The 15,881-nt window shown below is 55.4% G+C and overlaps 1 protein-coding gene across 2 annotated transcripts in view; it reads left to right on the top strand.

Moving 5' to 3' along the window:
* ARHGEF18 (Rho/Rac guanine nucleotide exchange factor 18) overlaps positions 1 to 15,881 on the top strand; it is a 73,731-nt gene that overhangs the window by 2,314 nt on the left and 55,536 nt on the right. Inside the window, exons 2-9 of one of the 2 annotated variants that reach the window (XM_049642371.1) lie at positions 6,363 to 6,622; positions 7,371 to 7,521; positions 8,119 to 8,233; positions 9,172 to 9,229; positions 9,536 to 9,580; positions 10,071 to 10,148; positions 11,668 to 11,770; positions 11,915 to 12,056. In XM_049642371.1, the coding sequence (XP_049498328.1) occupies positions 6,363 to 6,622; positions 7,371 to 7,521; positions 8,119 to 8,233; positions 9,172 to 9,229; positions 9,536 to 9,580; positions 10,071 to 10,148; positions 11,668 to 11,770; positions 11,915 to 12,056 (952 nt within the window). Of the gene's footprint in view, positions 1 to 6,362; positions 6,623 to 7,370; positions 7,522 to 8,118; positions 8,234 to 9,171; positions 9,230 to 9,535; positions 9,581 to 10,070; positions 10,149 to 11,667; positions 11,771 to 11,914; positions 12,057 to 15,768 lie in introns of those variants that run through there. The other variant, XM_049642372.1, reaches the window with a different exon arrangement.

The following is a 15,881-nucleotide window of genomic DNA, read 5'->3' as shown; positions in this document are numbered from 1 at the left end:
TTCTTCTTCTTCTTCTTCTTCTTCTTCTTCTTCTTCTTCTTCTTCTTCTCCTTCTTTTTTACATTTAATAGGACACTTCTTGAAAGTCTCCTGTCTACTAATTCGTAAGATGTAGACCTTTTTAAAATACATGAAACTTGACCAATATGTGAAACTTGACCAGTTCGAGAGATCATTTACATGTCATATGGACACTATTTTATGTGGTTGGATATAGGGTTTTTTTGGTTTGGGATGAGCTCTGGAAGGTATCTAAAGATTGTCTAAATTTTCCTAATTGGGTTGTACTTAATAGTTTTTTTATTTTTATTTTTTTACTTTTATTTATTTTTGAGAGACAGAGCGCGAGCAGAGGAGGGAGGAGACACAGAATCCAAAGCAGGCTCCAGGCTCTGAGCAAGTGTTCAGCAGAGCCTGATGTGGGGGCCTGAACCCACGAACCGTGAGATCATGACCTGAGCCGAAGTCGGACGCTCAACCGACTGAGCCACCCAGGCGCCCCAGGTTTCCCCCCCCCACTTTTAGTAACAGAGTCTTTTTATTGATAACTTCCCAACAGCATCTGTAAACATCGGGTACAAAAATATTCCATTTAACTCTGTTTCCCAAGGTCTCAGCTTGCTCCAAGGAGGTCCTGGGAGGGGCCTGCTGGGCCCTGAGGGTTCACACCTCGGGTCAGGGAAACACAGACCTCATCAGGCTTGCGGCTGAATGGCCCGCCTCCATCTTGAGCCTTCTACAACTGTCTCAGAAGCCTCCTTGAGATACCAACTGGAGACAGCATTCAATACTTTTGTTGGAGGAAAGGGCAGGGAGACCAGAATTAGTAGGTGCAGGGATGGGTTGGGGTGAACTCAGACCCAACAGTGCTGATCACACACTTTGAGGTGGTCTTGACCAGGGCATCGGGGCAGGGGCCTTCTGGCTCCAGTCTCTGGGAGCCTTTAAATGTTTAGAGCAGACCTCGAGCCTGGCTCTGGAAAAGCTCCCTTATGTCCAGCCCAGTAACTCCAGCTGAGCTGGTCATCCCCTGGCCTGGCAGAGGGGTCTGCAGAAGACTTAATAGGTTTGTTTACGCAAACGATTACATTGGTTTTGTACTTGAAAGTAGAGGGGAGGGGCTCCTGGGCGGCTCGGTCGGTTGGGCGTCCGACTTCGGCTCAGGTCACGATCTCGCGGTCCGTGAGTTCGAGCCCCGCGTCGGGCTCTGTGCTGACGGCTCAGAACCTGGAGCCTGTTTCAGATTCTGTGTCTCCCTCTCTCTGTCCCTCCCCCGTTCACACTCTGTCTTTCTCTCTCTCTCAAAAATAAAATAAACATTGGGGCGCCTGGGTGGCGCAGTCGTTAAGCGTCCGACTTCAGCCAGGTCACGATCTTGCGGTCCGTGAGTTCGAGCCCCGCGTCGGGCTCTGTGCTGACGGCTCAGAACCTGGAGCCTGTTTCAGATTCTGTGTCTCCCTCTCTCTGACCTTCCCCCGTTCATGCTCTGTCTCTCTCTGTCTCAAAAATGAATAAACGTTAAAAAATAAAAAAAAAAAGAAAGTAGAGGGGATTTTCTTTCTTTCTTTCTTTCTTTCTTTCTTTCTTTCTTTCTAGTAATCTCCATCCCCAATGTGGGGCTCAAACTCTCAATCCTGAGATCAGGAGCCCACACACTCCACCTGCTGAGCCAGCCGGGCACCCCGAGGGGATTTTCTAAGTAAAATTCCCATCCAGAATTCCTGTGCCTCCAGACAGGGCCAGCTGGCCTCCCTCAGTTCTTCAGCCTGCTTCCTGGAACATTCTATCACCCTTGATTCTAATGGCTGGGTTAAACCATCCCTCCTATCCAACTAGCTCCGGGAGGGCAGGGACGGACTGTGTGACTGCATCTAACACAACCATCTTCCCCCCCAGAGGAAGAGCCCTGAGTCCCGAAATAGGAAAACAACCACTAACATAAGATCGCTTCCACTGATCCAGGGTTTGCGATGTGTCCACACCACCTCGTACCCACACAGCAAGTAATCCTACAAGAAGACAGCATTACACCCATTTTACAGATGAGGAAACTAAGGCCACGAGAGGGGCTGGAACTTGCCCGAGGTCACACTGAGCTAATACAAGTCATACCAGGGAGACAACCCTTTGACTAAGGCTTTTCTACTCAGGAGCCATCTGCCCTGCCATTTATTTGTACTTTGTTTGATGCCCGTCTCCTTTCCTACCTGATGAAATGGAACCGGAGAAACCACACGCTTAAAGTTGCTCTGGCAGGCCGTGGCTTACTAACGATACAAGATAAGGAACTATTCACATTTTGAAGTTTATCCGTGTACGATCCAAATCTGCACCTTGTAAGCCCTTCTGCAGAGTGGGCATTCCGGGGACATCTCGCCTCTGAGTCTGACTGGGGGAGCTCATTCCCCCCCCCCCACATCCCCCCGGTGGCCGGAGGCCCAGGCTCCTCAGGGGCCATGAGCAAGAGCCTGGATTTATCGCCTCCTCTCTGGGGCGTCAGGCCCAGCATACACTGTTCAGTCGGATGCCTGGAAAGGCCCCCATTGGGCTGGCTCCCACCTTTTCTCACCCGGGCAATGTTGGAGGAAAGAGGTTTCGAAGCAAAGGATGAGGCACCCCCCCTCCCCACCGTCTCCCTCAGGGTACCTGCTGCTGGGAGCTAGGACAGCCTGTGCCACAACTGCCCATCACCCCTGCCACCCCCAGCCCTGGCCACAATCCCACTTCTGCCTCCGGTGAGGGAGGCCAGATGCAGAGGAGGGGGAGGGGGCCCGGCCCAGGCCAAGAGGCTGTCCTGACATGTTTATGTTTACAGAAGGAGAAAAACCAGAGACACGAGGAAACCTTTCAGGCAGTGGCAGGGGAGATGGGAGTCCATAGAGGTTGTCCAGCCACCAGGGACGGGACTGGAGTGATTTGGGGAAAGGGGAGACCCGCGAGGAGGTCACAGGAAGGGGAGGGGCGCCCGGGGCCAGCCGCAGCCAGAGACGGGAGAAGCGGGAGAAGAGGGAGCCTGGCGTATGAAGGACAGAGGGAGGAAGTGGAGGCAGAGAAGGAGCGGCCAGGGAGGGGAGGACAAAGATCAGCGGGTCCAAAGGGAAGATTCAAGGAAAAGGGAGGCCGTGCGAGCCGTATGGAGGGTGTTCCAGAAGTCAAACCCAGGATACCTCCTGCTCCCAAAAGAATTAAAAGCAGGGACAGGGGCTCCAACAGATCTGCACGCCCGCGTTCCCAGCAGCGTGCCCCACAACAGCCAGATGGTGGAGACAACCGGGTGTCCATCGCGGGATGAATGGGACACAACATGTGGTTTTGCCGATATCCATACAGGGCTGTCCTTCCAAACAATGGAAGGGTTTTTTTTTTTTTTTTAAGTTTATTTATTTAGAGAGAGAGAGAGAGTGCATGCCAGCAGGGGAGGGACAGAGAGAGAGGGAGAGAGAGAGAATCCCAAGCAGTCTCCACACTGTCGGCCCAGGGCCCGACACGGGGCTCGAACTCACGAACCGTGAGATCACGACCTGAGCCGAAACCAAGAGCTGAATGTTTAACTGACTGAGCCACCCAGGTGCCCCAGACAACAGAGTGTTATTCAGCCTTAAAAAGGAATGAAATTCTGATACATGCTAGAATACGGATACACTTGAAAACATTAGGCTAAGTGAAATAAACCAGGCACGAAAGGACAAATATTGTACGATTCCACTTACTTGAGGTCCCCAGGCTAGGCAGATTCATAGACAGGCAGCAGATTAGAAGCTACCCGGTACCTTAGTGCCACCGAGCTGCACACTTAAAAATGATGACAATGGCAAATTTTATGTCATGTCTACCTTACCACGAGAAAAAGAAGGAGGAAGGGGTAAAAACCGTGGAGAGCTCCAGGCAGGCGAGGTCAGCGGGAAAAGCCAGACCCTGCAAAGCACGTCTTTCCAGGTACTTTCAATGTTGAATTGGAAGCTTCCCCGAAAATACCCCAAACCAGGCAATAGCAGGGGCCCCCCTGCTCTCCCTCTCCTGGTAGAGGACTGGCCCTGCCTGACCAAATGGTCCAGAGTTAGGGTTGCGAGACTGAGGAAACCAAATCAGAGGACACCCAGTTAGATTTGAGTGTCAAATATTACGATGCTTTGGAATATACTTACCCTAAAAAAATACTTGGGGTTTATCTGAGATTCAAATATAACTGAGTGCCTTGTATTTTATGTGGCAATACTATCCTTGGGGACCTCTTCTTTTTAAGCACATCTATTAACATCTCCATCCATCTTTGTTTGTTTGTTTGTTTATTTTAAAGTGATCTCTATGCCCAACCTGGGGCTTGAACTCACAACCCTGAGATCAAGAGGCACATGCTTTACCAACTGAGCCAGCCGGGCGCCCTCCTGGGGGACTTGTGTAGGGTCCATGAAGGGGGCCATGTTCCCTCGTGGCCCCTTCAGGCCACCAGCTGGGACAGTGTCTCACAGGCTGCCTGAGACCACATAGATGCCTGGGGCCATGCTCAGCATTGGCTTTGCAGGAGGCAGTGGGGAGAAGCCCACCCATCCACCCACCTACCCACCAAACCCGGTCTGAGGACACTCCTAACAAAAGTCTGGACAAGGAAAGTCTCTGTGCCACAGGTCATGCCCAAGCTGGCTTTTGAAGGATGAATAGGAGTTTGCCAGGCCAACCATAGGTGGACTAGGAGAACAGGTTTTCCAAGGAGAGGAAAAGCAAGTTCCCTGGCTGGGGGAAAAGATGGCAGATAGAATGATTGGGAAGGAGAGAGAGAAGAGAAAAAGGAATAGGGCAAGGAGAGAGAAGCGTAAGAAAGAGCAGAGGGCTTGGATCCAAACAGACCTGAGTTTGAGTCCGGCTGTGTGTGATCCAGGGTGAGTCTTTGTTTCTCCCTGAGCCTCAGTCTCCTGATCTGGAAAGTGGGACAACAGTGCCCCCTGGTGGAGCTGCTGTGGGATTAGCGACAATGCAGGTTTAGTTCGGGATGACTGTGTGGGGAGCACTACCGGCTGGCACATCGTCGTCCACTTCTGTGTATCTTCTGCGTCTCACGGGGCCTGGCACGCCGCTGCCTCGCAGGTGGGTGGGTGGCAGCTTGAGGCTGCCGAGGGGGCTGGCCCCAGAGCCTTTTGTAATGTGCCCCCTGGGCTTCTCCCTGTCAGAGAGGGGAAGGTGTTGGCTGGAGCACTCCAGGCCATGAGGGAGCAGGGCCAGAAATAGGGGACGGGAGTGAGGTGAGTCGTACAAGCACAGGGTCCAGTACTGTCATGATTTAACATTTTGATCATCTGTTCATCGTGACTCTCTTTGCATGACTCTTGACATTTTATTTATTTTTATTATTTTTATTGTGTATTTATTTTTTGAGAGACGCACACACACACCGAGTGTGAACAGAGAAGGGGCAGAGAGAGAGAGAGAGAGAGGGAGACACGGAATCCCAAGCAGGCTCCAGGCTCCGAGCTGTCAGCCCAGAGCCCAACATGGGGCTCGAACCCACGAACCGAGGGATCATGACCTGAGCCGAAGTCAGACGCTGAGCCACCCAGGCGCCCCTGACTCTTGACTTTAAAAATATATGTATTGGGGCGCCTGGGTGGCGCAGTCGGTTAAGCATCCGACTTCAGCCAGGTCACGATCTCGCGGTCCGTGAGTTCGAGCCCCGAGTCAGGCTCTGGGCTGATGGCTCGGAGCCTGGAGCCTGGAGCCTGTTTCCGATTCTGTGTTTCCCTCTCTCTCTGCCCCTCCCCCGTTCATGCTCTGTCTCTCTCTGTCCCAAAAATAAATTAAAAACGTTGAAAAAAAAATTAAAAAAAAAATATATGTATTATACTAACCTGATTTTTCTGGATTCCTGAGTTTGAGGGCCCCCCCCCCGCTTTGATTTTGTGCCTGAGGCAAGGTCCTCACCTGCTGCACCCTAGCCTGGGCCTGGGACGGACACTTGGGGTCCAACAGACCTATGAGGAAATGTACCAAGCACCCCAGGGACAAGGCAGGGAGCCCCAGCGCTGCATGAAATTCTGCCCTTAGCGCCAAGGATGACTTATCTGTGTGCTGAGCTTTTACAAACTGATTTCGAAGACATTAAACAAGGCGGCGGGGGGTGGGGGGGGGGGAGGCAGAGCAGAGATTATTACCCCCTTTTATAAGCCCATGGGAGGGAAACCCAGCGAGCAAGGTGGAGTCAGGGCTAGAGGTCCCGACTTCCAGCCCCCTTTTTTGGGATGAAGCCGTGAAGGCCCAGGTTAGACAGATCGCCTGGGGGACATTCCACCCCACCTGGGGGGGGGGGTGATGGGCAGGGGCCTCTGGCACCCGCAGTCAACGCCCTCTTCCCCTCCCACACGGGTCTCCAGGAGGATGGCCTTCTAGGACAGCTCAGCGACAGCGCCGAGGACCTCAGCTTGGACTTGGGGGCCCTTCAGGGCAGCGAGTATCTCCAGGACCTGGGCCTTGGGGCCTTTTCCCACAGCCAGCCTGGGGAGGCCAGGGACAGCGGCCCCCCCAGTGAAGAGGCCGGAGGAGATTCCCCCTTCTCCAGCTCGGCAGAGTCCCAGGGCGGGCCTCGGAGACGCAGCTGGGAAAGGTCTCGGAGCTGCTCCGAGAGCTGGCAGAGGTCAGGCTTCCGCGACGCGCCCCCAGGACAGGGCGGGGCCTCGCCCCTGCAATCTGCAAGGGGGCGGGGCGGTGTCTGCAGTGTCGGCGGAGGAAGCCCCAAAGACCAGCTCCCCAGACACACATGCGTCCCGCACACACAGCCTGTGAGGGCGGACGAGCCCGCGTGCCCGCTGAATAAGCACGCACGACCCCGAGACGAAGACCGTAGGCTCGCGCGGCAGGTGCACACACGGGCCCGTGCGCACCGAGCGAGCGTACCCGCCTGCAGGCGTCCGTGCTCGCCCAGCTCCAGCCCCTACATAAAAGCCTAAATGTGTGAGGTGCCACTGGTCGCGCATGTATGCACCAAGCCACGGATGCACTCGTGATTAGAACACAGACGTGTGCTTGACTCCACACACAGCAGCAGCCCCACACAGTGGAGGGGGGCTTTGACCGCCCCCCCCCACCCCGCACCTGCCTCCCTCAACCCCTCCCAAGTCACCGCAAACAGACATCCGGTCTGGGTAAACATGATGTGTCCTCCGTGCAAAGGTGTGGACCTACCTGCAAAGTCCCCAGCAAGTCTCCCCCGACCTCTCCTCCCATATGGGGAGACTGAACACCCCCCTATACCCTGACCACTCCTCCCTGCCCCCCGGGAAGGATGGCCCACAGGTCCCCCCAAGACCCTGGATGTGGAGCTGGGGAAACAGCCCTGTGGAGAAGACACACTGAAGCCCTGCCTTCCTCTCTTCTTCCGCCAGGCTCAGCCTCCAGGCCGCGGCTGTGAACGAGGGGCCCTGTCTCCCTCGGACGCTGGCTAGCCTTGCTCTGAACTTGCCGGGAGAGGATCTGCAGGCCTGGACCCAACAGTGTCTGTCTGGGGGTGCGACCCCAGCAGAGCACCCAGGCAAGGTGGGTGCAACCCATGACCACCCTCGGGACCACAGCTTGGGACCCAGGAGCCAGCGCGGCGGGTGGGAGGGAAGAGGTTCCTTACCTGCAGCTAGTGGGACTTACCTGTCACAGCGGGGTTGTTCATGGGGCCGCCCATAACCGGGGAGTCACTGAGTCCTGAGATTCCAGCCCAGGCCTGAGCGTTCTTCATTGGGGTGGGGTCCACAGTAGGGGATCCTCGGTCACAAGTCTAACCCATGGTCTGGGACGCTGGGGGGATGTCTCTGCATCTCTGCAGCTGGAAGGAAGCCCCGTTGGTGACCGGGTAGATCTCGTCTCAGGTCTGGGACTCCAGCCTCAGGGCTGTAGCCTGTGGCTGAGGCATCTTTGGCCAGGACCATGACCTGGGGAGAAATCCCTGATGGGCTGACATCCGGAGCTCAGATTTCGGGGCTCCAGCCCTCGGCTGCTGCTGCGGGGATCTATCCCTGTGCCCGGTGGCCGAGGCAAGCCCCCGCCCACGGCTGGAGGATGGGGCTAGGGACCCTCTATCTGGGGAGCTGGCCTGCAGTCCGGGCTGCCTCCCTGGCTTATCGAGATGCCTATTCCCCACAGGAATGTGACAGCCCTGAGAAAAGAGTGAGGTCACGGTCGGTTCCCGTGTCCTTTGATGAGATCAGCTCCCTGGAAATCTCTCCGGCTTTGGAGGTGCCCACTCCTGCTGTTCAAGGTAGCCCAGCCTGGGGGGGTTCCCTCATTCAAACCAAGAAGGGTAGGGGAGTTCTGCTGGGGGACTCCCTGGATGGGACCCCAGTTGGGCCTGAGAGTTTGGGAAAGGGCTGCTGGTGGAGGGGGCTTAGGGGCAGGAACCGGGGCCCTACTCCTTGTGGGGGGTGGGGCAGAGGGGGAGAGGCCTCCGGCATCTGCCCCATCCTTCTGGGCCTCCAGCCAGAGTGGACCGCACCACCTCAATGCCCTCGCTCACCTAGGGCTCTTCTGTCTCTGCCTCTGTCCCCTCCTTCGTCTCCCTCGTTATCTCTGAATCTCTGTCCTAAGAGCCTGTGTCTCTCTGCTGTCGGATAGACCCAAAGTCTAAACCCAAAACTACCACTTTTCTTTTTTTTTTTATTTTATTTTTTTTAATGTTTATTTATTTTGGGGAGAGAGACAGAGACAGAGACAGAGACAGAAAGAGACAGAGCACAAGCAGGGGAGGGGCAGAGAGAGAGGGAGACACAGAAACCGAAGCGGGCTCCAGGCTCTGAGCTGGCAGCTCAGAGCCCGATGCGGGGCTCGAACCCACAAACCGCAAGATCTACCACTTGCTAGAAATCTCTGAGCCCTTGTGGCTTTCTCTGTAAGAAGGGAGCAATGAGCGTATCTCCGGGGGGCTACCTGGGGCTTCACTGAGCACACCTGTGCACAGCACTTGGCATACAGTAAGCACTCCTGAGACACGGGGCGGGGGCGGGGGGGGGGCGAGGGAGGGACAGGGGTGCGCTTCCAACACTGGATCTCTGCCCCCTTGGTGCCTCCCCTCCCCGAGTGGCAAGCCCCCTCTGGACGGTCTCCAGTTCCGCAGGGATGGGTCAGAGGGGGTCCACACAGGGCCGGCCTGCCCCAGAGCCCCCTGACACCTATGCCTCCTGGGGTGGGGGCCGCTTCCAGGCCTGGAGCCGCCGGTGCTGGAGTGCATGGAAAAGGACCATGTGGAACCGGATCACGTGTGAGTGTCTGCCTCGCGGTGGGGAGGGGACCCCCAGTGGACCGCCAAGGGGCCAAGGCGGGGGTCCCTCCCAAGCCCCCCATGACCTCAGTCTTCTCTCTCACCCCATCCCTCTCCCAGAGGAGAGACCCAGGCCCCTCAGAAAGGTTCTCACTATGGCATCGGGGGAGGGGCTGAGCCCCCCGGGCAGGGGCTGGATGGGGACCTGGGGACCGGCTGGGCAGTCACAGCGCGTCTTGGGGGATGTGTCTACAACCAGGGCGACGGTGCGCTGTTTTTACACACTTCCCCCGCCCCCTACCCCAGGCTGATTGTCCAGAAGGTGCTTCAGGAACTTCGACAGTACCACGGGTGAGTGGGAAGGGGGACACGCGTGAGGGAACGGGGCTGGGAAGACAGACCAGACGTGAAGGACAGTGTGGGGAGAAAGCCTGCGGGGACAGGTGTGGACAAGACGGGGAGATAGGGGAGAAAACAGGGATGGGAGAGGTGGGGGGAGGAATGCACGTGGGAAAGGACAGGGGACATGTGGGGGGCGGGGGGACCCAGCCCAGAAGGCACCTGTACACAAATGAGAAACGATGCCTCTTTCCCAAGACACTGCCATTTGCTAGAAAGTCTTCCTGACGTGCTGATTTTGTTTGGCCGAGAGGTGTTACCCCCCCTCTGCTGGGAAACCAGTCACAGTGACCGTGGATAGAGCCCACAGTGGGGGGGATGGTGGGGTCCTGGATGTGGCTCCAGGGCACTGGAAGGTGGGGGTGGGGGGAGAGGCAGGAGATGGGACATCTGGGGAAGGAGGGGCTGCCGACCCACTCATCTGTCCCCTCTGACCCTGCAGGGCCCGACAGAGGGCTCGCTTGTCAGTGAGCCCTGGAGAAGCCCACTCAAACCTCACCTGGTTTGAGTTCCTGTCTGAGTAAGTTTGCAAGTGGGAGTTTCGGGCTGGGGCCCCGTCCTGGCTTTGCGCACATCTACCAGTGGCCCTCTGTGCAGGACCCTAAGCTGGGGGCGGGAGGTGGGGTCCCCCCCCCCCCCGCCATCCTCTCACTGGAACTGCCAGGGCAACGATGGAGGTAGGGGCTGGGGAGGCGCCTCATACACCTTGGAGGGCAGAGGAGGACTTCCGGGAGGAGGCGACGGCTTGAGCTGGCTTCCGATGGAAGAGTAGGGGTTCACCAACACATGGGGAGGAGGACAGGGGCAAGAAAGGGGTGCCTTCCTGGGGAACGGAAAGGCCTAAGGAATGGTGTCAGGGTGGGGCTGGGAAGAGGGAAGGTGAGGGAAGTCAGCAGGGGTCAGATCACCTCTGTGACTCTGGAGCACCACTCTCTGGTGATTGGTAATGGTGAGCACAGACTGGGCTGGGGGGAGGGCAGGGTCTGCAGACTGGAGGTGTGGATCTCCCTCCAGTGGATAGATTCCGCAGGGGCTGGGTTTGTTTGCTGCTGACTCAATAAATACCGTTGATCCTTGAACAACACGGGTTTGAACTGCGCGGGTCCACTTATCCGTGGATTTTTTTCAATAAATACTTGTACAGGACCCTAAATGTATTTTCTCTTCCTTATGATTTTCTTTTTTTAAAAAAAAAAAGTTTATTTATTTTTGAGAGAGAGAGAAAGCGAGTGGGGAAGGGCAGAGATAGAGAGGGAGACGGGGAATCCACGCAGAGCCCCACGCAGGGCTCGAACCCGCGAACCGCAAGATCATGACTTGAACTGAAATCAAGAGTCGGATGCTTAACCGACTGAGCCACCCAGGCGCCCCTCTTCCTTGTGATTTTTGTAGTAACATCTTCTTTTCTCTAGCTTGCCTTATTGTTAGCACACAGTACCCAATACCCATAACACATAAAAAATGTGTTAATTGACAGTTTACGTTTTCAGTAGCTAAGTTGTGGGGGAGTCAGAAGTTATATACGGATTTCTGACTGTGCAGGGGGTTGGCGCCCCAACCTCTGCGTTGTTCAAGGGTCAACTGTATTCATTAAATGAGGGGGTGCCGGTAATCCAGGAGAGGCATGACAGTGAACCGGGGCTGGGATGTAAGGGGGAAGAGGAGAGCAGGATTTGAGAGATACCCCAAAGGAAAAATGGGCAGGATTCGTAGGCTGATCAGAAGGTGGGGTCGCGGGTGAATAGCAGGGAGGAGGCAGAACTGGACAGAGCCAAGATTTCCAGCCTGGGCCCGCTGAGGGACCCCAAGCTTGAGACCATGTTGCAGTCCCCTCTGTGAACCCGGTACCCCCATCTCCTGGAACTTGGTAACCATCTGTGTTTGTCGAGTGAATAAGTGATTGAGAGGAGGGAGGAGAGAGTGCGGGGACCACAGAAGAAGCGAAACAGGACGAGGGGGCCGCGGGGGACAAATTCCACGTGGGGTCCAGGAGCGACCTGGGCCTGCCGCCCCTCCCTGTTCATCTTTCCACCCCTTAGGAGCGAAGACAGCGCCAGCAAGATTGAGCGGAGTGACAGGAGCACCAGGGTGAAACGCAGACTGAGCTCCCTCCGCTGTAGAGTCACCAGACAGAAGGAGAAGGTCAGGGGGCGCCGGACCGGGGTGGGGGTGGGTACCCCGTCCACCTTCTCCACATTGTCAGGTTGCCCCTGGCCCTGGAGCCCTGTGACGCCAGGGAGATCCAAATGCGCGGGGCATTCTGAGGTTCGCTTCTGTCCCCCACAGGGGAAGAGCCCAGCACAACCAAAGGACAAGGGTCAGGATGCTAGAGAGAGGAAGGAATGCATCCATGGGCACCAGCTGGCCCAGGGGACGTTCGTCGGCCACTCCAGCTGTCCCCTGTGCGGCAAACCCTTCCTGAGCTCTGGTGAGTCCGGTGGCCCCGCCCAACCCTCCGGATGGCAGCCAGTCTCTCAACTTTACTGCCTCTAAATCTCTCTCTCGTGGCCTCCTGTGCTGGTTACTCCCTCAGCCCACTTCACCCCTGCCAAGTGGAGGCTCCCTGGAGAGCACCGGGGGCCTAGGGGCAGGGACCCTGTGGTTACCTCGGTTTTTTGTCGTTGCAAAAATCCTCTGGCAAAATTCTGACTCAGGCGGTGGGTTAGCTAGGGCTGCCTGACAAAATACCACGATCTGGATGGTTCGAACAAACAGAATTGTACAGCAGACGCTTGAACAACGTGGGAGTTAGGGACGCTGACCATCCCACCCCACCCCCACTCTGCAGAGTCTATATACAACTCTTAGCAGTATTTTGGCACAACAAACTAACTCCTCCTACCCCTCCCGAGGGGGTGAGTAGCCCCCCTTTCCCCCCCTGGACTTTCAGTTTAATTTTCTATTAATTTTTAAATCTTCGTTTATTTTTGAGAGGGAGAGAGTGTGTGTGCGAGCGGGGGAGGATCAGAGAGGGGGACAGAGGATCCGAAGCAGGCTCCGCACTGACAGCAGAGAGCCCGATGCGGGGCTCGAACTCACGAACCTCTAGATCATGACCTGAGCCTAAGTCCAACGCTCAAGCAACTGATCCCTCCAGGTGCCCCTAGACTTTTAATTTTAGAATCACAGAAAAGTGGAGAGAGCAGAGAGGGTCGCTTTCTAACTTTTCTCCCGGTTCCTGCCATGTTAGCATCACCTGTGACCACAGTACATTTGTCATAACTTAGGAACCAACATTGGTGCAGTAAGTTTTTAAGTTTCTTTAAAAAATGTTTATTTATTTTTGAAAGAGAGAGAGAGACAGAGCATGAGTGGGGGAGGGGCAGAGAGAGAGGGAGACAGAATCAGAAGCAGGCTCCGGGCTCTGAGCTGTCAGCACAGAGCCGGATGTGGGGCCTGAACTCATGAACCAGGAGATCATGGCCTGAGCTGAAGTCGGACGCTTAACCGACTGAGCCACCTGGGCTCCCGGGGGCAGTATTATTCATCAAACTAGATTTTCCTCAGATTTCACCAGATTTCTTCTTCCACTCAGGTTCTCTCTGTTTCAGGACCCAACTCAGAATACTGTATTATCTTTAGTCATCCTGTCTCCCTAGTTTCTCTGGCCTGTGAAGTTTCCTCAGTCTTTCTGTATTGCTCGTGACCTTCACAGTCTTGAGAAGTATCAGTTGGGTTTCTAGTATGATGTCCCCCATCTGGGTGTGTCCCATGCTTTCTCATAATTAGGGTTATAGGCTCAGGAACCTTCTTGCCTCCTCCTATCAGGGGATAAGTGCTACCGACACAACACCCCTGAGGATATTAACCTTCACCCCCTGGTTAAGGTTACACCTGCCAGGTGACCGTCTTTTCCCTTTCCCTACTCTGTGCTTTGGCAAGAAGTAACTCAATGCAGCATACTCTCACGATGGCGGGAATCAAGGTCTGCCTCCTGGAGACAATTTTCAGGACAGATCTTTGAGATCACAGAAGATTCGAGTTTGTGTAAAGGAAAATATGTGGGGTGCCCTTAGCATGGTGCCTGGTATGTAGGGGTACGTAGCGTCCATCATCATCACCCTGTATCGTCGAGTTAAAGCTAGCGTCGAAACCACAGACCCCCAACCATACCCCCATGCCTGTGTAAGGAGGCCTGTGGGGCCACAACGGCCGTGACTCGCTCCCAGCAGGCTGAGAGTACCCGCCCCCGCCAGGTTTAACGAGCCACAAACCTACCTACCGCTGGAGGCATTCAAAGCCAGATGTTACTATCTGTCCCTTAGAGGAAACAGCCCCACAGGAAGTTCCGCAGAACAGGGAATGAGTCACGCTCCAGGTAATTACGGAGGGCAGGTCTCCAGGGGTAAAGCGGAGATGCTTTCCCAGAGACCAGCCCCGCCGACAGAACACCATTCCGGACAGTCTTGTTAATAGCCTTGACCTCTGAGGTTCCCCATGGCCTGACCCCGCCTACCTCTCCACTTTTGCCCACATACACCACCTGCACCTTGCTCATTCAGTGCTGTTCCCGGAACTCCCTCGGCCGCATAACTCTTACTCACCCTTTGACCCAAAGCCACGGCCACGTCCCCCAGGAGGCCTGGATTGTGGATTAGGCGACTGTATCCGTGTCCGAGTGTCTCTTAGGGCAGTTGCTGTTAGCCGAGAGGACATTGGCAATATCTGGAGGCCTTTTTTTTTTTTTTGTCATCAGAACTGGGGTGCTACTTGCATCTAGTGGATACGGGCCAGGGGTGCTGTTCAACATCCTCCAACACATAGAACACCCCCCGACAACAGAGAACCATCCAGCCCCAATTGCCAATAGCTCCAAGACTGAGAAACACTGCCACAGACTCATGTTCCCAACGTCTCCTTAGCTCTTAGCAGAGTCCCTGCCCCATGACAAGGACTTCATAAATGCAGAGCGGTTGGATACATACAAGAAAGATAAGAGATACCTCTCCTTTTTGCCAGGCTCTTGAGGAAGTTGGTGTCTACATTTAGGGGAGAATTGTATCAACCTGAAGGTTTCTATATCCAAGGTAGCTATAGAAATAAGGATCTTGCCACTTTTCCTGCTTAAAATCGTCAATGGCTCCCCATTGCCTTTGGAATAAAGTCCCAAAGTCATAGGAACTCTGAGAGTGAGCATTTACACATCCATTGAGACCTCAAAAGCACCTGTGTCAGGGCTTCTGACCTCTGAGGAAGCACGTCCCTGTGCTTCCGGAACCTCCAATTTCCTGGACGTGCTCCCTCTCTTGACCATGATGCAATAGACTTCAACTGCAGGCAGGTCGCTTGGGGACTCTGCTACCCTGTTTCTGAACTGAGGGCTCTCGACCACAGATTGTGGGTGTTTTGAAGTGGGTTTGGCTTGGAACGATCTCGGCTTGGTTGGCCAGCTTGAACCTTGGGCGAAAGAGGTGCTTGGCTCCTCTCCTGGTTACTGCCCCACTGCCACACCAGGGGTGGGCCTGGGAAGGGGTGGGGCAGCCTCAGAGCCCGAATGTCTGATCGTGCGGGGGGAGTGCTGAACTGAGGGAGGGGAGGCATCTGGCATTTTTTTCTGGTGTCTACGAACACCTGTGTGTGTGGGGGGGGGGGCGGTCTGGCTTGTATTTTAGACTCTGGACACTTGTATGGGGGTATCTACTAGTATCTGTGTCAGAGGTATCTGGTATGTGTTTGGGGGGAGCCTCTAGAAGTTTCTGAGTAGGGTTTTTGACACGTTTCTATCTGGGGGTGTCTGATGGCTCCTGGGTGAAGATATCTGGTACTTTGGGGGTGATTTGGCATGTTTTTCAGATTCTGAGTCGTTTGGGGGGGTAACTAACAGATCTAGGTAGGGTGTCTGACCTATTTGGGGTACCCGAAAGCATGTTTTGAGTATCTGATGGCACCTGCCTGGGTGTCTAGTATGAGTTTTGGGTATCTGGACAGACCCATGTAGGGGTGTCTGGAACGACTTGAGAGCCATATGGCTTTTTCCCAGACTTGTCTAGCTTTCTGCAATCCACGCTGCCCCTTCTTCGCAGGTGACCTGTTCGGTCCATTTCTTGTACCCTGTCCTTAGACTCCTCGCCCTGGGCCTCGGTCCCCTGCGACGTCCCCCGGCGCCCGCCGATCCCCGGTTCCAGGCACCCCTGATTCCCTCAAGATGCCCCCCCAGCCCCGCTGACCCGCCCCCACAAGGATCGCCCTCACCCTCACCGCAGGGACCCTCCCTGTTCGGTCCCGGGGTCCCCCCTCCCTGTTCGGTCCCGGG

This window comes from Panthera uncia, chromosome A2 (assembly GCF_023721935.1).
Source record: "Panthera uncia isolate 11264 chromosome A2, Puncia_PCG_1.0, whole genome shotgun sequence".
Lineage (NCBI taxonomy): Eukaryota > Metazoa > Chordata > Mammalia > Carnivora > Felidae > Panthera > Panthera uncia.
Note: the sequence above shows the minus strand (reverse complement) of the source record. Positions and strands in the feature narration are given on the sequence as shown.